This window comes from Falco punctatus (assembly GCF_963210335.1).
Source record: "Falco punctatus genome assembly, chromosome: 16".
Classification (NCBI taxonomy): Eukaryota; Metazoa; Chordata; class Aves; order Falconiformes; family Falconidae; genus Falco; species Falco punctatus.
Genome location: NC_137596.1, coordinates 272,960 through 295,973, shown reverse-complemented (window position 1 = coordinate 295,973; position 23,014 = coordinate 272,960). Strand labels below are relative to the sequence as shown.

The 23,014-nt window shown below is 47.8% G+C and overlaps 1 protein-coding gene across 3 annotated transcripts in view; it reads left to right on the top strand.

The window, feature by feature from the left end:
* Nucleotides 1-952: 952 nt before the first annotated feature.
* KMT2A (lysine methyltransferase 2A) overlaps nt 953-23,014 on the top strand; it is a 51,228-nt gene continuing 29,166 nt past the window's right edge. For 2 of the 3 annotated variants that reach the window (XM_080366883.1, XM_080366882.1), the window contains exons 1-6: nt 2,338-3,478; nt 15,024-15,093; nt 16,324-18,992; nt 20,303-20,480; nt 20,829-21,063; nt 22,327-22,391. In XM_080366883.1, the coding sequence (XP_080223009.1) occupies nt 2,846-3,478; nt 15,024-15,093; nt 16,324-18,992; nt 20,303-20,480; nt 20,829-21,063; nt 22,327-22,391 (3,850 nt within the window). In that variant the 5' untranslated portion in view covers nt 2,338-2,845. Of the gene's footprint in view, nt 1,009-2,113; nt 2,295-2,337; nt 3,479-15,023; nt 15,094-16,323; nt 18,993-20,302; nt 20,481-20,828; nt 21,064-22,326; nt 22,392-23,014 lie in introns of those variants that run through there. The other variant, XM_080366884.1, reaches the window with a different exon arrangement.

Below are 23,014 nucleotides of genomic sequence, written 5' to 3'. Positions count from 1 at the left end.
GCTGCTGGAGATGGACTCCTCAGAGGGGTAGCTACCTGAAGGCTGGTGCCCTGAGACAGCACTAAAGCTGGCTGGGTGATGCCATGTTTCGTCACACACCTTGTTCCTCAGACCACCACTGTGCCTCAGCGACAGCGTTAGGGAAGGCAAGAGAGCCCCCCTTTCAAACCAAGAGTGCAAATGCTTTCATGTGTTTCTGAATGTATTTCATAGCAGCTAGCGGGAACCAGAAAGGAATGCCTGTACTTTATTTACACTATCAAAAGCTATGTGCTGTGGCTTGTATCATAGGGTACATAGCACTGTTCCATGCAGTGCTGCTGGTTTGTGGTGTGACTTGTTGAGTGGAAGCCTTTGAACGTGAGCAGAGCTTTACTGACTCAGCTGACCACCAGCTGGAGGTGCAAGCTGGCTGGAAATCCACAACCTCACTTATTTTCAACCACCTTTTGTACAGGTGTATACAAAAACCAGGTGAGTGGCCTGCACTCTTAACAAGTTTTCAGAAAATAATTTTTAGGAGTCCTCCGAAGCCAGCAGTTCCATTGGGGTAGGACTTGACTTTTTTTTTTTTTTTTTTTGTCTTAAAAGATGGTTTCTAGCCAGCATTGCTTCTTGTTGATGCTGTTGTCATATGATGCTGGGCCTTGTGTTCTGCTCACTAGTGAACCTGCCAGCCCCCAGCTTGTGTGCCCCATGCAACCCCAAAGTCTCTGGGGCGGCTGTGCCAGTAGAAGGGCAATTTCTCCTCTCCCTGCTGCAGAGCTGACCTTCTCAAGGCTCCATTCCAGCAAGAAGGCTCTTGGCCTCCTGACAGGTAGCACAGGTGAGCTTACACTTTGTATTTGGTGACTGAAAGGTCATTGGTGGCATCAACGGAAAGGTTTTACTTTTTTTGTTGAAAAGGGTTCCTGACCCAGCAGCTGTGGGTCACACAACTGCTCACAGGTCACCTCCACACAGATGGATGGGGACACCGAGGCTGGATGAAGTCACCAGCTTCCATAGGTGAGTCTGCAATAAGACCAGTGACAGGACCTGTGTTTCTAGCCCCCTGCCGGGGCTTGATGTCCTGCATTCACTTCTACCTACATGCCTGCCCAGGAGATAGGACTTCTGTCTGGCATGGCTGAGCAGCTGCGGTCCTGGAGAAGCTCTTTCATACCTGGGACTTGTTGGGTGCTCCTGCTGCATCCTTTGCTGCTGAGGACTTTGTGATTTCTCACTTTCCTTCTGAGGAGGGGATGCTTTCTCACAAAGGGCATTGGCAAATTACCCAGGGCTGCAGCCAAATGTCCGGGCTGAGTAGCAGGTGCATGTGCTGGCAGGGTGAACAACAGCCCCGAAAACTGGCCCTCCCCAGGAGCTCTTTGTGCCCATCTTCACAAACCCATCACCCAGCAGATGGGCCTGGCATGCTCCCCTCACCAGTATCTTTCAGTGGGCTCTGCAGCATGTATTCCTTAAATAAGAGACAGAGGGAGAGGTTACACATGGCCTTTAAAGTGTAATTTTGATTTGTGGAAGGTTCCTGAACCCAAGAGAACCGCCCTCAGAGCAAGTCTGCCTGAGCTTGCTCAAAGGCCTGCTCCCCCTGTGTGACTTGTTCCTGCCTGCGTGTACCACTCTCTTGGGGCAGATGCTTGCAAGGCACTCAGGAGTGGGCCCTGCACCGCAGCACTCACGCTGGTCGTGGGGGCTGTCAAGCTCACTTCAGTGGGAGGATGGGATTAAACTCAACTAGCAAAGCATGGGAGAACTTGTAAACACTCCAGTCCCCTTCACACTCCCTAGGGAGACAGAAACCATCTAATTTTAATATTCCTCCCTGGAAGTCCTCATGAGAAGCCACGCTAGCCCTGCTCCCAAAGCAGAATGCCGGCAGTGCATCAAGTGTGAAATAAGCAGAAGAGGCATCTCTAAACTCAGCGGGCTCCAGAAGCTTTTCCATCCTTTTTAACATAACAGATGTCGTTTGGTTGCTTCTGTAAGGGGCAAACAACCTTCTTCTCCTCGGTCACTCTCTCCCTTCAGTTGACAAGCTTTACAGGAAACAGATATTTTATGTTCCCCACACAAAGAGGTTTTATAACCAATGCTTGTGTGTTTGCAGTGTTGTTTTTCTCCAGGAATACAGCAGGCACTCGTTGGATGTTAACCCTGTTCTCGCTGTGCTGTACAAGATGAAGGTGAGCCTGCGGTGTGACACCGGGGACCAGGTGGAGCTGCCAGCCTGGTGCCATCGCCATTACCTTCGTCCTGGCACCCGGCGGGACACCGGCCCGGCACATAAGGCAAGCAGGGTGAGGGGGAGCAGGTCGGAAGCGGACACCACCAGCTCACGGTACCTCAGCGCTGCTGCCCCTTCCGCCTCACCTGGGCGGCTGCTCTCCCCGCCTCAGGGAGAGCCCGGGCATGCCCTGAGCCCAGCACCAGCCCGGGAGAAAGGCGGCTGCGGCCGATGGGGACCCGACGGGGTCCCCGCGGGGGGTGAGGAGCCCTGTCGGGAGGCCTGGACCGGCCTGCCGCCCTCCCGCCCCGCCACCGGCTCCGCGCCCCGGCTGCGCGCTGCCTGTATGAGGGGCGCCCGCGCGCGCCTCGCGCACCCGGCCGGGCCCCGTGCACCCGGCCGGGCCCGGGGCCGCGCCGAGCGGCGCCCCGCGCCCCGCATACGGCCCGGCGTATGTAGGGGGCCGGCGGAGCGGCCTATGTCGTATGCGCGGTCCCGGGCGCCGGCGGCTCGCCCTCTCGCTCGGTATTGCCGTCGCGGTTATGCGGGCTGCATGTGGCTCCGTTATGCGGCAACCAGGTTCTGGGGCCCGCTAGCCAGGAGCCCCGCGTCTGCATGGTGCTTCGAGCTATGACGGGCCGCGGTGGCGGACGGCTGCGATATCCAGGACGGGGGGCCGCGCCGGGGCGCGGGCCCAGGGCCGTGCATATTGCCCAGCGTTATGCCGGGCTAGCACCCGTCGCGCATGGCTTACTCAGGCGCCCGGGCGGCGGGATGGCGGGGCCCCGCAACCTGCATGGCACCCGCTGTTATTCAGTACCTCTGCGGGCCGGTGAAGCGCTATCCAGGGCGCGGGGCGCGGCCCAGCCCCGCTCTCTGGCTCGTCGCCTCACAGTAAAGATGGCGCACAGCGGTCGGTGGCGCTTCCCTGCCCGGCCCGGCAGCGGCGGCTGGGGCCGCCGGGGGCTGGGGGGGTCCCGGCTGCGGGTGCCGGCCGTGCGGAGCCTGCGAGCCGCCGAGCCGCCGGCGGCGCCGGCGGCAGCGGGCGAGGGGGAACGCAGCGGCCCGTGCTCTGGCGGGGCGGCGGGAAGCGGGGGAGGCGGGGCAGCGTCGGGCTCTGGCGGCTCGGGGGGCCCCGCGGCCGGGGTGGGACCCGGCTTCGATGCGGCGCTCCAGGTCTCGGCCGCCATCGGCATCAACCTGCGGCGGTTCCGCGCGGCCTGCGGTGCTGAGGCGGGCAGCGGAGAGGTGAGGAGGGGCGGGGGGGCCGGAGGGGGGAGGGGAGGGGAGGGGAGGGTGGGAGCGGCGGCGGCGGGGAGTGAGGGCGCGGCGCGGACCGCGGGTCCCGGCCCGCAGCATCCCCGCTCCGCCCCGGCGGGCGGTACACCCCCTGCCCGCACAGCCCGTGCCCGCGCCGCCCAGACACACCTACTGCGCCCGCGGGGCCCGCGCCGCCGCTCCCGCTCCCCGCACAAAGGGCGCGCCCCGCCGCCGGGCCGCCGCCGCTCGCCCGCGGGGAGGGGGGGGCCGCGGGCGGGTGGGTGCCGGCCACCCTCCGCCTCCGCGCCGCGCCGTCCCTCCCCGCGCACGCGACTTGCCGCCGGTGTGTCTTCCCCGCCGCCGCCTCCATTATCCTCCTCCCGCCGCTCCCTCTCCCGCGCCCTCCGCGGGGGTGAGGAGCGCGCTCCCCGCCACCGGGAGGTAGGATGGGGCCGGGGGGCGGCGGCGGCTTCTCTCCCCGCGGGTGGTGAACCGGGGCGCGGAGCCGGGCTCTCGTTTCTCCCCGTTGCGGAGGATGCTCTGCGGGATAACGCGTCTTATGGGAGGCGGGGGGCCGGCTTGTCGGCCCCTCCTGCGCGCCCCGCGGTGGGGCCGCACACTGGCTTCTGCCGCCCTGGACGTGCAGCCGAGGCCCGGTTCGAGAGGGGCTCCCTGGCACCCAGGCCGCTGGCAGCCCTTTTTCTTTTCCCCCTCTCGCTCCCTGCCCCCCCCTCCTCTTTTGACTTGCTCTTCTTCCTGCCTTCATTTTTAATTTTTTTTAAGCTTTTCTAAGGCAGACAGAGCGAGAGTCTGACAACAACCCACCTATTGACAGAACAGGGAAGACATGATGGGGGTGTGTTACTTGCTACAAGCTGCAGTGTTCCTTTCCCCTGATTTTTGTTTTGCATCACTTGTTAGCTACGTCCTTGTGCCGGCAAAATTCCCCAGGTCCTTTTAACCGGAGCACTTTATTGTTTGGGGTTCTTTTAAAGGCCAGTTCTGTTCCTTCTTCTACAGGCAGGTTGTTGGCTGCAGAGTGGGTGAGCAAATCTTTGTCTGGTTTTTGCCTATTTAAAGAGCAGTTGCTTTGCTTTTCCATGGCTGGCAATACCAGAGTTTATTAAAACACACATAAAAAATACAGTTTTCTTGTGTCTTTCCGGCTTGGTTTCAGTGTTTTCAGTTGGGTGCCATGCAGTGGAGCTACTTGCTCACAGCTGAGCTAGAGGAATTCCTGGGCTGCAGACTTCCAGCTCCAGCCCGCTGCGGTTCAGAGAGGAAGGGGGTCATGTCTGTGCACACAGAGCTGATCATGGAAACGCGTTTCACCTCGCTGGTGCAGCACTTGGGGTTCTCACTCAGACTGCCCACCAGCATCCCTTGTCTTTAATACCAGTGTCTTAAAGGCTGTAGTTTAGGATACTTGTAAATTTTTCTGTTTGCAGTAGACTAGGTTCAATGGAATTTACCAGGTCTGCTTGAAAGAAGTTAATATTTTACAAGCACTAGTTCAGTGGCAGAAATGACTGAAATATGGCTAACCAACCTGACCACAGAGTTAACAACTGGGGAGCTTTTTATGTGGGGGGAGGTGAGTTGCTTGGTTCATTTTTTGGTTGGGTTTTTTCCCGAAGATGACATTGGGTTGGTTTGTTGGGTTTTTGTTAATTCCAGTTCCCTTTGAGTATATTTTTGCATCTCAAAAAACCCCTCTAAAACATCTTTGAAAGATCTTTGTGAATTTGGCCTTTAGTGTGTCTTTGCTTTAAAATAAAATAGCTTGGGTACATTCTTGGTGCCAGCAGCTGATGAAGACAGTGTTTCTTGGGTCTTAAGAATTTTACTTCTTGCATCACTTTTTCTATTTAGCTACTTAAAACTTCTGTCAAACAAGATTACATACAGTGGAAAGTAATGATAGAAGTTCTTTGTGGCTTGGTGTCTGTAGGTTGAGCTTCACCTGACCACTTGTGAGCAGGGAAGGGGTGATGCTTTCCCTCACTCTGAATTGTGGCATGTGCTAGCATTCTCAAGCATGCTCAGAGAGTAGATGCTCTCAAGTATTCATACTGTTAGTTCGCTGAGTTGGTTTCTTTCTTTTGGTGATACTCAAGAGACAGAGCGTTTTTACATTTAAGAATCTAGTTCTCCTGACCAGTGACTTGTTCTGCATTTGTTATATAGTCATAGTGAAGATCACACCACTGTTGCCGGTCACCAGAAGCTGTGGGGCAAACTCTTCTCTCCTGCAGTACAAATTCTCTATGGGTGAGAGCAAGGGTTGTGAAAAGAGCTCTAGCAGATCTAGGAAATCAGCACATGGGTGCCACCTGTGGTCTCTTTAGAGGAGAGGTCAGCTGTGTGTTGGTGTTGTAATAGCCAAGTTCTGATGCCAGTGTGGTACCCTGCTTTGGGTGGAGGTGTTCTTCTAGATGGGGGCTTCCAGAAGAGCTCTGCCTATTAGGGCTTACCATGCCCTTTGAGTAACTGCCTGGTGCTCACACAGTTCTCTTGCACCAGGTCAAGGGTATTCCCTGAACCAAGCCAGTTAAAATCTTCCGCTGAGTTGGCATTCTGCATCAAGAGTAAACCCGGAGTGGTTGTCTTGAGTCCAGGAGCCCATGGTGATGAGGGGAAGAAGCTCTGTTATCTTTTTACGTACTACTTCTGCTCTGTGTGCTTATTTTTTTGACCTCTTGGTGGCATGCTGCATTCCAGTGTTTGCTTGTGTAAGTACCTGTTGAAGTTGTGCGTTACTGTCAAAATTTGTTGTAACAAAAAAGGTAGAAGTCCAGAGCAGGTATTATACTTTGTCTTTCTGTTGTCTCCTTGGCCATTTTGTAGTATGTAGCAAGACTATTTCTCATCTAAAAAGTACCAGAATTCTGAGGCATTGCTCTGTTCTCTCTGGGTTTCTGGTGACTTGGTATGAATCCTTGACTTCTGCTGTAGCTCTGTGTTTCGCCGAGTTATCTCAGAACTGGCTCACTTTAAGGTAGCAGCATTATGATACCTGATTTTGACACCACAAGAGCTGCAGAGAGGGGAACGGGGATGGGGGATGACAACACATAGAATGGGACTTTTTGCACAGTAAAGCTATAACTGGTTGGAAGCGGTAGCATTTATCCTGCGTGTTGTCCTTTCTGCTTGATGTGAATGGCACTTTAGTAATAGGGGAAATCTTGCTGTGTTTTCTTGATTTGCTACATCAATATTTGGTATAAAAGAAGCTTGTGCGTGGTTAAGTATGTTGTATGCCTGTCATTTTAGAGCTGCCTCGCTGTTTAATTGAAGCTTTGGGACATAAAAGTTGAGAGCGTATTGGATGCACATTGACAGTTTACTTCATAAATCTGCATCAGCTTGAAAGTTGCAAAAACTTGAGGTTTGAAATGGAACATAGCAGTGATGATGGTGTCTCTAGTAGCACTGCTGTCATGACGCATGGATTGTAATTTTTTATGAGGTAAATGTTGGAGTTGTGGATGTTTGCTGGTGGCTGGCTTGTTTTGAAACAGTACCAGATCCATGTGCTGGGAGGAAGGAGTGGCTTCCATGCTGCTGCCACAGTCACACCTGAGCTAGAAGTACAGATAATTTCTTTTCTCCCTCCGCAGTCATTAAAACTCTGCCTCAAAATTTCCTCTCCTAATGTTATGTTGAATGGTCACTGTAAAACTGACTGGGTGTTTAGTCTGTGAAGTAGAGGTGTAGAGCCCTGCCTGTTACTTGTAACACGATTACTGCAGGTGCTTGGTGAGATAACTGCTTGTAGGCATTGGTGTAAAACAAAAGATGCATGGGGAAGATGGTACAGATCATGGCCCAAGAGATGGGGGTCTCCTTTATGCTTTTTCTTTCTGAAGGCTGGGGGTGCTCCTTCATCAGAAGCGTGAAAATAAAAGTACATGTTTTAACCATGCTGGTGAGTTTCCAATGTTACGTGGTATTTTAAACTCTCAGAGGAGTGGTTTTGTGAAGCTTTTTGGTGGAAAGGAATTTGGGATTCCCATGAGAAGCTGTTTTCAAAGGAAGCTGTATCAATTTTGAAGGACAGCAGCAGCAGGGAGGTGAGGCAGTTTCAGAAGCAGCAGCAGTGTGCGCTGACCAGTTTGCTCCACGGGCTTTTTGGCGTCACATTTCCTTCAGCTGGAAAACTCATGGGACAGACTCTTGCAATGGTGTTTCACTGTGTGCTTCTGTATTGTCATTAAAGCGCTGAACTACCGGTTTTACTATACCATGTTTGGACGAAATGAGGGAAGAGATCGGGTAACTTTTTGAGTCATTAGTTTGCTTCTCAGCCTCTTTTAAGCAGCTTCCAAGCACGTCCCTGCTGAGGCTACATCCTCCAGACCTGTTGAGTGCATGTCAAATGGTGCCAATGGCTTCCCCAAGTGAGCAGGTAAGGGTGTGCTCAGGCACTTTTCTCCTGCGGACATGTGTGAGAGAACACACTTGCTGCTGGTTTTCCAGCTGCCATGCCAGAACTTGCTGCCTGGACAGCTTTTAAGCAGTGAGAATTAGGTGGGAAAAGGCACTGTCTTACATGATGTAAAACCACGGCGAGGAGGCATTTTGTTCGTGTTTCGGTTGTATTTGGTTTCAGTCAACAGAAACATGGGTAACCTGCGTTCAGAGGGAGCCTTGCAGTAGAGGGACATCATTTTTCTGGTTCAGGTCACAAACTAGCAGAGGTTTGTTACTCCAGCTGTAGATTACTTGAGGAAACTATCTGGCATTTATTGAAAGACATCCTCATCCCCTCCAATATCTTAGGAGGTCCAGGAAAGTATTGCTGAAGGGCAGACAAAGGGAGTTGCTGACAAGCTGCTGCATCTCACATCTCTCTCCAGTGTTGGTGAACACTGGGGATGGCTGTGGCAAAGAATGTGGGTTCATGCAGACTAATCAAATGTGATGCTTCTCTGGCAATTAAATCCTTTTAGCTAAGTGCCCATGCAACATAAGCATCTGGGGGTTTGATGATCTTGTTTTTTACTGAGATTATTGCAGTTCATTAAAGTCAGTCCACAGTTGTGCTGGTTGTACACCAGCAGCGAGTGAATTCTTGGACCTTGAGGTAAAGGGATACCACAAAATTCCTGTGCAGGCATGAGCTGTTCCCCCCTGAGCCAAGCTACAAAGTGTAGTCTGACTTTAATAACACTTCCATGCTTTGCTTCTTTCTTTCTGTACGTTTCTTTAGGAGCGAAAGATGAGTTTGCCACTAGTAAAGATTTCGTTAATGCATCCATACAGCAAATTCAGAGCATAGCCATGTGCATGCAGAAGTATCTCATGTTTTGCAACCCACCACTTTGGTGCAGTTCTGTTAGTTGTGCCTACTTCTATTTAACAGCAAGCTCCAGAATTCTTTCCTGAGTTGTCCAAGTCCAGCTGCAGCATTGCTTTCTAAATGTACTTGATTGAATGAGGGAAGAGAGGGATTATGCTTGCCAGAAGCGATGTGTTGCCAGTGGTCTCTTAGATGTGGTCTGAGAGGCTTTGGTCTTGCTTTTCTCTGGCGGCATGCAAGCTAAGTCTTTCTAGGTAATAGTTTGGCTGACCTTCTTCCTCGGAGGTGGTATTGAAAGCTTGTTGTAAGCAGAATGAGACTGTTTCAGGTGCTTTAACAAGCAACCCTTCTTTGTTCAGAGTGGAACTTGTAAATCAGGATTTCTCATCCAGGATGGCACTGGCATTCTGTGGAAAGCAGGGATCAATTGTGTTTTGTTAGTGGGCCGCTGCTGCAAGTTAGTCTGTTCTGCTGCTCGTGGTTTGGCCAGGTAGCAAGTGCCTAGCTGTAGTTACCTCTTAACAGTGGATATTCTCATTTCCCTCCTAGCAAGCTGGCAAAACTGGTCTGCACACTGGCTGATACTGTCAGAATGGGTGCTCTCTGCACTTAAGCCCTATAAACAGTAGTTTGCTCTTTCTAATTCTAAAATTAGGTGTCATCCGAGGGACTCTGGAAGCTGCAGCCCTATTCATGGTTGTATTGTCATGGTTGGTTGCTGAGGGTACAGCTGCAGCACAGTTGCAGGGGTGTATCTTCCCATTGTTCTCATTTGGGGGTTGTGTGGAGGTGACCCAGCCAAGAGCTGTTCTGTGCTCTCAGGACATGCTGTGTAGATTGGTGCCACTTCGAGGTGAAGCCCCAGCAGAATGTGCGTCACTCCTGTTCAGAGCTTTTGTCTAGTTAAAGAACAAAAGGACAAGTGGACCTTCAGCCAAGTCAGTACACAACAGTAACCCCAAGTGCTCCACTGTTTATTAGCAACATTGCATCGCAAGCAGTTGCTTGGGAAGCATCTCCCTGAACTCCCAGATGACTCTGCTCCTGACACGAGTGCAGAGTGTGCCCAGCATTTATCTCAGGGTTACTTAGTGCCAACCTCAGAGGACGTTTACTCCGCTGAAAGAAGAGTCTGTTAAATATTGTGCCGTAGTTACTAAGCAGGCTTCTGAATGAGCTTCTAAAAATAGCTTATCTCTTTACAAGAAGATGAGGTGCTGCATAACTGGTGGCAAGACCAAGATGGTGAACAAGAAAAGAAGCAAAGCATTGCTTGGATGATTCTATTGTAAAATTAAATAAACCTTTTCAAGAGCTGCTTGGAACAGCTGCATTGCTGGTTTAGTGCTTCTGACAGCTCTGATGACAGCCTTGTGCAACTTCGTTTATCTGTAGTGGTACAGGTTATACTATTATTCTGCAGACAGAGATTGGAACATCAGTCAGTACCTTCAGGGATAGCTTCTCATTGGAAGGTGGATTTTCCTCAAAGATCTTTAATCTGAAATTCTTGAAAAGTAATTTTGCCCAAGAACATTGTAATAGAGATGTGCTTGCAACTCCTGTGTTCCTGTAGTAGCTGCGTGACTTCAGGAGAAGCCTTTCTTCATGTGGTCGCAACTTCGAGGTTTAAACCAGCTGAGATAGCTTGGTGTTTGAGTCGGAGATGTACATGAAAGCCCTGTTGCATATGGAGAGATCCCCCCCCCTTGCCTGCTTCGTTAGGCTTCGTGTCTTGCACATGAGGACAAGCCTTCCCTCATCCTTTTATTTATAATCCCGAGTGACCTTTTTTGTGTTTCATTGTTCTTTCTCAGGTAAATGAGGTCACATTCAAAATCATTATGGTTTTTAATCACTCTCCATCTGTCGTGCTTTATAGTCACTTCTGAAAAATGGGAGGGAAGCTGTTCCTGCTTAATTTGCCCCAAAACTGCATTTTGATGTCTGATAGCTGACTGGATGCTTTAGCCTGGCAGTTGCTTACTGGTACTTCATGGCCTTCTCAGTCTTCTCTGATAAGTTACAAGGCTGCATTCTCAGATAGTGAGAATGACCAGTTTGAGTTCACCAATACACTCAAGAATGCTGTTGAACAAACATGAATGGTGCATTGGTCATGCTACTTGTAGTTTTAAATTAAGCCAAAGCGGTAATTTTGTGGAGAAAACCTTTTTACCATAGGCGCTTCTGGTGGCCACTTGGTAGGAAATGAGAAAAAACAATCCCCATGATATTGGGCCAAAGCCAAAATGAATGTATCCCATTGGAAAAGTCAGGTAACAGAGCTCAGTGTAAACATAGTGCTGGTTCCAATTGTGGATTATGACAGGCTATTGTAAAAAATACAGGAAGTACTGATTTTAGTAGCGGTAAATAAAATAATAAGGATTGTAGGACATGAAGAAAACATTCACAGTAGCCACCTGAACTTGGAGGCAGATGCAAGTAGAGACTGTTGGTAGTGTTTTGTTGTTCACTTCATGGTCCTAGCCTCCAGATTCTTGTGGAGAAGGTGTATCTGTCAGAGGTAGCTGGAATAGCTGGGCTGAGGGTAGGCATTTCAAGATAGCAGGAATGGGGGAGGGGTGGTGGAATCCTCCCACAGAAATCAGGAGTTATTTCCCCATCTCTCCAACGGTCTTCACCAGGTGCTTGTATGGAAATTCTTGTCCAGGCCAGGCAGCGGGGAAGCAGATCGGAGCAAACTTCTTGGGGAACGTAAAAGCCGAATACCTCTTCTGTTTCATAAAGAATTATGAAAAGGTGGAGGGGTGGCTGGAGCATTAGAAAGCCGGGCGATGGGTTCTCATGTGCATTCAGGCCCAGTGTCCTGCTCTGGGCAGGAGAGCAGTTAGCAGAAAATACACTTCTGTCACATGATGCTGGTACCTTTGAACACCAGACTGTCAAGTCATAACTTTAAATGCATACTTGTTCTCTGTTCCTAAGGCCTAACTGCACGCAGGCTGCCCCTTTGTAGCTTTGTTGTTACATATGAGGTGATTTTTATTTGCAACTGTGTGAGACTGTGTTTAGTATTAGATGCATCTCTTTCTTTAGAACTGGAGGTTTGCAGTCATTGGCCAGCAATGAGCATCTCACACATGTTTAAGACAAGCGCCAGTAACTGATTCTAGTGTAAGGTGTTATGTTAGATTACACTGAACTTGCTTGCCTCTCTGGACAGGGATGGTCTCTAATTTAATCTTGTCAACAACTCATTGCCTCTGTTACCCTTCCCAAAAATAACTAATTAATATCTAGTGCTTTAGTCAGTTTGTTGGGAATGAGACTAGTCCTTAGAGCTGCATACATTGGCGTTGTGGTAGGGACAGCTGTGTGTTTGTAGCAGTGCAGCTCTGGAGGGGCAGCCACGAGTTGCCCCTTGCTCAGAGCTGTTCCTGCGCAGCAAATGAGGGAAGTGCTGGGAAGCTGTTTCATTGGAGTTGGGAGACTTGGAAATTAGTTGTTTCATGGAAGGAAATCACTGATATTTTTTTCACCAGGCAGTCTATAGGATTCCCCTATAAGGGGCTGTATACATGTCTTAGGAGCGCTCTGCTTGCGACAGTAAGTTCCGTTTCCTCAGGGGGGATGTGCTCATACCCACAAAAGTCAGCATTATTCAACCTTTCCCTGTACCCGGTGAATGCTATGTGCACGTGATTGTGTGTTTGAAAATGCTGCAAATGTCAATTTTTGGTAGCCTAACAAAGAAGAGATGATGTGGGGTGAGGGGCTGTTCCCTTTGCATTTCTGAACCTGACCATTCATAGGTAGCTTGTTATTTTTCTGCTTGCATTCTCAGTGTTTGGACCATCTCAGCCCGAATGTGCCTCTGTTGGCAGCCTCTCCCTTTGCTGGTGCTGAGGACCCTCTCCCCGGGCACACATCCGGGCACGGGCAGTGCCTGCGCAGCAGTGTTTACATCTTGCAGTGAGCCCACGTGCTCGGGGAGTGGCAGGCGGGCATGGCGGGCCCTTGGTCCGCAGTGCTGGGAGCAGGCAGCCGGCAGTGCTGCGTTCTTTCTCACTCCGGTTTTGTTACCCTAGGATTAAAGTTGAGAGGTGGTGGCTTTTCCCTTTCAGGGAAAGGTCTCAGGTAGGGGAGGGTTCTGCGTGATACAAGGTTCCTTGGGTAGAAACAATGCATTTTGGCGTAATTCTGTTTATTTTACATTGTGTTATCATTGCTTTTTCTGGTTTTCTTGGCATTGCTGCTGCAACTTTTAAGGGCAGATAGGCAGCAAGAATGCGAGGAAGGGCAGGACTGTCCCCTTCTGCAGCAATGTGTGCTGATAATTGCTTACAGCAATTATGAACTGCAGCTTAGGTTCCTATGTGTTATATTTGGCTCGCTAGAGCATAATCTGTGTTGAGAACTTGAATGGCCTTCTGTTCAGAATATTTACTATATTTGAATTGTTTAATACCAAGGCTCATCAAACAGAAACCAAGCAGAAAATTTTGAGAAATAGTTTGTCTTAAGCCCTTTTTATCACATCATGACTTTTCTGTAGACAGAGGTGTAGAGAATTCAATGTGGGGGGCTTAATTTCTTTAGGCGGTGGTTTCAGTAGCTAAGATTTTCTTTGTGGTCTGTCCTGTAAGTATGTGAATTAGAAATTCATGTAGAAAGCACAAGGGGGAAAGAAGGCACAGTTTTGACAGAGTTTTTTATCAGCGCTAAGCTGCATCAGGGAAGGGTGTTACTTCACTGCACAGCTTACCTTCTGCTATTCAGTGTTGCACTGTTCTTGCAGTGCTTGCTTTTCTCAAAGCTCTTTGCAGACTCAAATTGTTAGAGAAACAGCACTGTTACTTTCTAGCATGCAACTGCATTGCACAGCAGTTTAATGAAGCAAGCAACAAGCCACATCTCAGTTTTCAAAGTTCAGAGGAAACTTTAGACTGGTGAACATAAATCCTTGAGGTGAACTTGGACTAAGAAGGCTGAAACAATGTATAAATAAAACTGTGCCACAAACTTCAGTGGCGGACAGATAGGATTGGCCTGTATTGATGTTAACAGAGTACCTTTAGCACCATGCCTCTGTCGGAGGGAAGAGCTTTACAATGGAAGTCAGGTTTTCATCTCTCCTAAAGACAAAGTCTGAAGTGAATTAAAAAACCTGAACAAACATGCACCACCACCACCCACCCCCCCAAAACTAAAACCCAAACCAACAACAAAACCCACCTTTACTGTAATCAAGAGTCAAGTAAATTCTTATGAAAATTGACTTTGATGTTCCATAATGTTACCTACATGGCTACTGATTTCATTATTGTTTGAAATGTAACAATTAGTAAAGGTTGTGGTCCCTTAGTAAGGAATTGTTTATTTGGTGATGACTTTGCTGAGAACCGTAGGAGAGGAGGCAACCTCGGGTGCCTCTGAGAGAAAGCTTGCTCTGCCACCTTACTAGTTTGCAGTGAGTTTAGGTATTTGGTGCTATGACAGGCTGCGGCTCTTGGGGTGCATGAATGATGCCTGCATCTTGGGGATGACTCTGTCTTCCCATCAGTAGTTTTAGCCTGCTTATTCCGTAGCCAGACTCAGAGGTTGTTGCTTGATGGAGCTGACAGGATGGAATTTATCTGAAGGCATGCCAGTCTCTGGGGGATCCAAAAAGGCCTTGAAACCGTGCATTTTCCTTCCAGGGGCCATAAGTGTTGCTGTTGGGTCTTGTGGAAGCAGGTGGCAAGCCCTTCCTCAGGGAAGCTGTTGGGAAGGGACTGGAGCGAGCCTTGAGGTCTTGTTCCACCTCCAGGATGCTTGAGCAGAATTACAGACCTCAGATGCTTCCACTCATCCTGAGAGGCTTACATGAGTTTGGAGGAACTTAGTCTAGAGGACTATGGGAGCACTTCTTTTGCTGGAGTTTGTCTTTTAGGGTGGTTTGAGTAATAGCTTTTTACAGTAGAACTGTGCGGTTTGATGTGAGCAGCAGATCTTATGCGTTAAGGGTTGGTTTCCATATATGATTGTCCTTTGTTTCCCTGTAACTCTTTCTGATCGTTCTGCAGCTGTGAACTATAGCTGCTTTATATGTATGTGTAAAATTTGTATTTCCTTTTTGTCAATCGTTTGCTAGAACAATTGCCTGTATGTTACCTCGGGAGGGAGAGGTCCCCTAGAATCCTTTCATGCTTTGGTCATGGTGAAGTTCATTTTAATGCTAATATCCATGTCTTCAAATTCCCCTCCACTTTCTCATTGCAGGATGAACAGTTTTTAGGTTTTGGTTCAGACGAAGAAGTCAAAGTACGAAGTCCCACCAGGTCCCCCACAGGTATGTTCAAGTTGCAGGACTGAATGTTGACTTCATATTCTCCTTTGTGATGGTTTTGCTGTGCCTCTCTTGTTTGTTCCATCACATCTCATCCACTATAAAAGCCACCCCAGTATGGATTCAGCTTGGTTAGTTTTTGGACTCTTTACATTTGATCTGTTACAGAACAGGGAAGCTTTGGGTAAAAGAGTTATACTGATTAAACCAGTATTGGAAACCTCATGTTATAGTGTTTTGGAGAGGCAATTATTTGAATAGTAAAGATCTCAAGCTAATTTGAACATTTCAGTATCTCTCAGTAGACTTCTTATCACCTGTAACTGGAACCTTCACTTTTTTGGAAACAAAACAAATATAGAATGCTTGAGGATAAGCAGCAGCTAAGTTGTTGCATTTTCAAATCTCAAGATGTAGGATCAGATCATGATGGGACTGCTGGTGAATGAGTTCAGTTTTGATTTAGGTTCTTGTCAGTAAACACTCTCACCACAGCACCCTGCTTATTCCCCACAATGATCTACTAAGCTTGGTCCTGTCAGCAAGTTCTGCTGTGGAGAGCCTTCCTGGTAGGGTGTTTCAAGTGAAGAATGAAGTATGTTGTCAGACCCGGAATAACTGGGTTTGGTGGGTATGCATTGAAATTTATTGGTGGAGGTGAGTAATCAAGTCTTGCACATCATCTTGGTGATTCCAAATCAGTGCCAAGAGCTGTGTTTCAAAGCTAAATGCAGATATATTTTTTTTAGTAAATTATCTTGTGTCAGCCTCTCCCTGTATGTTGTTTTTGCCTTAATGACCTATCCCTTAGCAGTGCAGTGGATGGTACTAGAGAAGGAAGTTTGGTTTGGGGTTTTTTTGTTTCCTGTCATGTAGATGTGATCTGCTAATATTGGCACGTGCCCCTAAGTATTATTGATCCCTCTCCACGTTAGGTTGATAGTGGTTTTGTGCCATTGCATATACAGTTGTTGTGAAAAGGCAAGGTGGTGTTTAAAAAAAAAGAAATTATGATCCTCTTAATGTTTTATATGGGAGAAGAGGTTTGTTGGGAAGGTGCTCTTTACATGTATTGATAAACTGTATTTTTATTTATTGATTAACTGAGATGTCTTGGCAACTTGGATGGGCAGTATGACTGATATTGAGAAAATACTTGTGTGACCTGGGTAATACTGATCTGATACTTGAAGAAATGTAACGTATGCTCTACGTTCTCTACTTCCCTCTCAGTTAAATCTAGTCCACGGAAGCCTCGCGGGAGGCCCCGGAGCAGTTCAGACCGAAGTTCAACTGTACTGTCAGACTCTTCATCAGTGTGTTCCCCTTCAAGCAAGTCTGAAACCACATCCATGGAGAAGGTCAAGAAGAAGGAGTTGAAGAGTGGGGAAAAAAGACGAGGAAGACCGCCAACACTTACAAGCGTGAAGTTCAAACTATCACAAGTAAAGGATGCGTCGGACATTCAGAAACGCAATAAAGAAGAAAAAGAGAGTCTGAAAAAAATCAAAAGGTCACCATCCACTACGTTTCAGCAGGCAACTAAAATCAAGAAATTAAGAACTAGTAAACTCTCCCCACTGAAATCTAAATTTAAGCCTGGGGCAAAACTTCAGATTGGGAGGAAGAGCGTTCAGATCGTGCGCAGGAGAGGTAGGCCACCATCCTCTGAACGTTTAAAGACTTCCTCAACCTTAGTCATAAACTCTCAGCTGGAGAAGCCCCAAAGGATTCGCAAAGAAAAGGATGGCACGCCGCCTCTTATGAAAGAAGAGAAGACTGCTGTCAGACAGAGTCCACGCAGGATTAAGCCCGTGAGGATTATACCTTCCACCAAAAGGACAGATGCCACAATTGCTAAGCAACTTTTGCAGAGGGCTAAAAAGGGAGCGCAAAAGAAGATTGAGAAAGAGGCAGCCAAACTGCAGGGCAGGAAGGGGAGAACCCAGCTTAAAAATATCCGACAGTTCATCATGCCAGTTGTGAGTGCTATCTCTTCACGGATCATTAAAACACCCAAGCGGTTTATTGAGGATGAAGACTACGATCCTCCTATTAAAATATCCAGACTAGAATCCACACCAAACAGCAGGTTCAGCGCTACGTCTTGTGGCTCCAGTGAAAAGTCCAGTGCTGCTTCTCAGCATTCATCTCAGATGTCTTCAGACTCCTCACGGTCCAGTAGCCCCAGTGTGGATACTTCTACAGACTCCCAGGCTTCTGAGGAGATGCAGATGCTTTCTGAGGAGCGAAGCAATACTCCAGAAGTTCACACACCACTACCTGTTTCTCAGTCCCCTGAAAATGATAACAGCGATAGGAGAAACAGAAGATTTTCAATAACAGAAAGAAGTTTTGGCCAGCGGACTGCTAAAAAGTTGTCGGCCTTACCCAGTGTGCCACAGCAGCAGTCGTCCTCCTCTCCTCCTCCCCCTTTGCTTACTCCTCCCCCGCCACTGCAGCCTGCTTCCAGCATTTCAGACCATACCCCTTGGCTTATGCCTCCTACCATACCATTAGCCTCACCCTTTCTTCCTGCCTCTGCTGCACCGATGCAAGAGAAACGGAAGTCAATTCTGCGAGAGCCAACATTTAGGTGGACCTCCCTGAAGCATTCCAGGTCAGAACCGCAGTACTTCTCATCAGCAAAATATGCCAAAGAGGGTCTTATTCGCAAACCGATATTCGACAACTTCAGGCCCCCACCACTGACACCGGAGGATGTTGGGTTTGCATCTGGCTTCTCAACACCAGGTGCGACAGCTCCAGCACGTTTGTTTTCTCTTCACTCTGGAACAAGGTTTGACATTCACAAGAGAAGTCCTCTGCTGAGAGCTCCCCGATTCACACCGAGTGAGGCTCATTCCAGGATCTTTGAGTCTGTAACTCTGCCCTCATCGGTTGGTCGCGCCACTACAGGAACCTCTGCAACAGGTGCCTCCTCTCGGAAGCGAAAGAGGAGAGTATTTAGCCCCATCCGATCGGAACCCAGATCTCCTTCGCACTCCATGAGGACGAGAAGTGGGAGACTTAGTACCTCTGACCTGACAACTCTCACCCCACAGTCTTCTGTCTCTTCCTCATTAACTAGCATTTCTGTTAGTTCTCTTGCCACTAGTGCCTTAAATTCAACTTTTACTTTTCCTTCCCATTCCCTAACACAGTCTGGAGAGTCGGCAGAAAGAAGCCAGAGACCGAGGAAGCAGACTAGCACTCCAGCAGAGCCTTTCTCATCTAGTAGCCCTACTCCTCTCTTCCCCTGGTTCACGCCGAGTCCCCAGACGGAGAGAGGCAGAAACAAGGATAGGGCAGCAGAGGAACTCTCCAAAGACAAAGATGCTGACAAAAGCCTGGAGAAAGACAAGAGCAGAGAGAAAGACAGGGAGAGAGAAAAGGAAAACAAACGGGAGTCAAGGAAAGAGAAAAGGAGAAAAGGGTCAGAAATTCAGAGCAGCTCTGCTTTGTTTCCTGTAGGTAAAATGCCCAAAGAAAAAGTTGTCAGCGAAGACGCTGCAGCATCATCATCTGCCAGGAAAACTGCTGGGCGGAAGAAGTCTACAGCAATAGATCCCACAGCAGACGTTTCCACTGCTACTCTGGTAGATACGGTAGCCATCAAAACCAAAACATCCAAGAAAGGTAGAGGGGGGTTAGACAAATCAGATCTGGACCTCAGCCCTGCTGTGCCATCTTTGGAGAAGGAAAAAGCCCTGCGTCTTCCTGCTCCCTCGTCAAGCACTGTTAAACATTCCGCGTCCTCCATCAGCTCTATGTTGGCTCAGGCAGACAAACTGCCAATGACTGACAAGAGAGTGGCCAGTCTTCTGAAAAAGGCAAAAGCCCAGCTGTACAAGATTGAGAAGAGCAAGTCCCTCAAACAAGCAGATCAGCCAAAAGCACAGGTATTCTTTTTTCCAATGTTTTTGGGGTTTGGTGGATTGTTTTGGTTTTTTTTGCTAAAGTACATCTTATTTTGAACTTGTGCTGAAAGTCACAGGTAGCTTTCATATCCTAAGTGTGAAGAATTAGTGTGCTGAGCTAAGCAGATGTTAGTGTAACAGATGGCAAATGATCCAAAAATGAGAAGCCCTGGGCAGAAGCTGAGGGGGAGAGGGAGCTGCTGCTCAGGGGGGAGAGCTGTGTGCATTTTTAGAGATCAGTACGGCGTAGTTGCTCATTAGGTTTCTCTGAATAAATCCAAGCAAAGTGATCAGAGGAGTAGTACTCACTCTTAAAAGCACAGTTCCAGCAAACTGCAGTAGTCTGTCTTGGCCTCAGTGTTTCTTGTAGGCCCTTCTCAAGCGTAAAGCTGGCTTCTGAAGATCAAGTGGGTCTTGGTCTCTCTCTTTTAACTTTACACAGTGATGATCTGTCACTTATGGGCAGGAGTAATATCCATTGGGGTTTTGCATCTGACTGGGGGACTGCCTCCTCCTGCTTTCCTCTCTCCCTTCTCCCCCATGCCAAAAATGCCTGTTTCTGCAGTCCTTTTTAGCTGCCAGAAAGGTACAAAATATGCTTTCAGAGAATGCTTCCTTTTTATTTAAGCTGTTACTTTCCTTAATGGCACTAGTGTTGAAAATTGCTAGTGCATATTTTAAAGGGAAAACTCTCAAGCTTTCATCTCTGAAATTAAGTGCATCCTTCTGTATGTCTGGTCTGGTACAGAAACAGCCCAGGCCCTCACAATTACCTGTTTGAGGGAGTTCTTTTTGTAGGAGATACTTCAGAACCCTATCGTGAAAATGTGGAGAATAACACTAAAACACTAAGTTTCTTTTAGCACCTCATTAAACACAAGCCCCTCATCTTAAAGGCCAGCAGCTACAAAGCTATCAAACACCTTGGTTTACTTCTGGCTTCTGCTGGATCACGTAGCTCTGAATGTTAGCTTAATTCCAGCTGATGCCAATTTCTATGATACCAGTGCCTTGGTAACATGCCTTCATGAGAGAACTTGCTTTCCACTAACAGGTAGAAACTTAACCTTGTAATCCCAAATGAGTAAAACCTATTGTTCTTTTGAGTTTATCCTTCTGTTGGTAACCAAGCCTTAGAAGGGTGAGGGTCTTTATCCCAGTTCTTACAAAGAGCAAGCTAAGATACAAATTAACCCTTTTTAGGTCATTTAGAAGTTTCTGTTGCATGTTTCCCAGCCTCATTTTGGTACCATTCTTAGGAATACTGTCTGTTCTTGTCTTCTGAAATCTAGGGACAAGAGAGTGATTCATCGGAAACGTCAGTCCGAGGACCACGAATAAAACATGTTTGCAGGAGAGCAGCTGTTGCACTGGGCCGCAAGCGAGCAGTGTTTCCTGATGACATGCCCACTCTGAGTGCCTTACCATGGGAAGAACGAGAGAAGATACTGTCTTCCATGGGGAACGATGGTGAGTTAAGTTTTTGGTTTTCATCTAAGTCAGCTTTTGTTGACTGCTCAAAATACGGGCTTCGAGTGATTAACAAGGGAAAGTATGTTGAACAGCTCTGTTACAATGCCACTCAAACAGGTTTCATGCTTTTAACCACTGGTAATTGTTATAAACAAGTCTTCTGCACTTTTGTTCTGCTGAGGGGTGTGTGTACATATACATGTACATACCTATGTGTATACACACACGCACCCCTTGTGTGCAGATGAATCTATGCTTAATGGAATAAATTCTGTTAGAAAATTAGACCCTCCTGAAACACTCTTTGACATCAGTGAATTCACATTAGAAATCTTTTTTTGATAGATAAGTCATCAATAGCTGGCTCAGAAGAGGCTGAACCTCTTGCTCCACCTATCAAGCCAATTAAGCCCGTTACCAGAAACAAGGCACAGCAAGAACCTCCAGTGAAGAAGGGCCGACGCTCAAGGCGCTGTGGGCAGTGTTCAGGCTGTCAGGTTCCAGAGGACTGTGGTGTCTGTACTAACTGTCTAGACAAACCCAAGTTTGGTGGGCGCAATATAAAGAAGCAGTGCTGCAAGTAAGTGTGTGTCTGAGAAGCTGTTCAGCTAATCCCTATACTGCCTGGGATAAGCACACCTACACTTTGGGACAGGGAACAGCAGGTTTACCCTGTAGCAAAGGCTTTGAGTGAGTTTGCCCTGGGCTGAGGCCAGATCATAGTGGGGGACTGTGAAGAGTTTGAGTCACAATCCTGATGTGAGGTGTGTTTGTAACAAGCCCTTTTCCTGAAGTTTGTTTCTGGTTTATTCTCCCCGGTTTGATGAGACTGGCATAGCATTGAAAAGCATTTGCTATGAGACCAGTGGCTTTCATGAAACTGTTTTTTTGCAAGGAAAGTGATGTATACCTAGATATTTATCTCTTGTTTTCCTAAACTGCATTACTGAAGAGCTTGTGTTTTTGAGGTGATACTTATCTGGTGTGTATACACTTCATCTAACAAAGATGTCTCTGGATGTCATTAAGAAACGCCACTCTTCCTTGATCTTTCCTATTGTTTTTTATACGTATTGTTTAGCCAGAACCTTTCGCTTTCAATTGCTGCATTAAATTGATTTTACTAGGCAGATCATCTGTCTGAAAAGGCAGCGAGTGAAGTGGCACCAATAAAGTGTTGTGGTATGAAAGCTATTTATAAAGCATGGGTGTGGGAATTGCTGTGTAGTGCTCATCTGCTTGAAAACACTCTGCAGACTACAGTCTGTAAGTGGTCTCGCTCTTCGCAGCTTTGCCCAGGCCTTAGGCTAGGTTTCAAAATCACAGGCCCTGCTACAAGAATGAAGGCAGAAACAAAGCTTAGCCCAGCCTATAGGAGACATCGTATGCCAAACAGGAAAATAGGAAAGCCCAGTCACCTAATCCGATTGCACTCCAAGAGTAACTACTTTTGTCTGAAATGGCCTCAGTCTGGATTACATGAAACCTACAGCTGAGAGAGTTTGTGGTTTCTTAGAGCTCTTGGAAGTATTCTAATATATCTCAAACCTAAGAAATGAAATTGATAGGGGGGGTTACTGGTGAGGCAGTGTTTTTACATAAGCATTTTTATTTACGGCACAATTGTGTTGAGAGTATGGAAAACAAACAGGATAATACAGAGGAAGGTAAGAAGTTTCTTGTATGTATCTGAAGAAATACGAAAGGGAGAAAATTGATTGGAAAAAGGTAGTAGGTGTCTTGATAATGTTTTTTTTTCAGTGTCTCCTGTTGAATATTTACAGACTGTCCTATTAACGTCTGCATTTTTTTTCTGACTTCACAACATGCTCTTTCCTTTTAGAATGAGGAAATGTCAGAATCTACAATGGATGCCTTCAAAAGCGTATCTTCAGAAGCAAGCTAAAGGTAGGCTGAAAGACTTGGCTCGAGTATAGCACAAGAGACGAGTTTTCATCTCTTAAATTTTGTTCTTTGTGCTGTTGTGGCTACACTGAGCTTACAAAAGGTTCATCTGCAACCAAACGTTAACAGGGAGCCTGACTGTTCTGCTGATGTCAGGTGGAAGTTGCAGGAGAGCCGTTAGTATGGACAGCATCTGTACTCCCTAACAGTGGCTGTCTCTTTCAGCACTGAGCTTGTAGTTTTTCCTGCCTTTTGTAGGGAGATGATGATGGTGGCTGGTCACTCTCCCTTCTGCCCTTCAGGTGAAGTGTTTCTCAGAGATTTGCGTGCTCCTGAGTGACCCAGGGAGTCTCACAGCCTCCTTGTCTCTGACAGAAGGCTTAAGTGAGCCATCGTATGTGTTCTGTTAGATGCCTGCATTCTTGGTACTGGAGCTCTGGAGGTTTGCATGTTAGTTTTACAGTGATCAGGTGGCTGCCTTGAACTCCCCAAACTTCGCCACACAAAGTCTGCTTTCTCCTTTTGCGCAGTTAAGCTCTGAATCTGCTTTACTACACAAGGGTCTTGCTTATTGCTCTGTCAGAATAGAGGCCCGAGGTATTAGAACACATATGCCAAGTGCATTA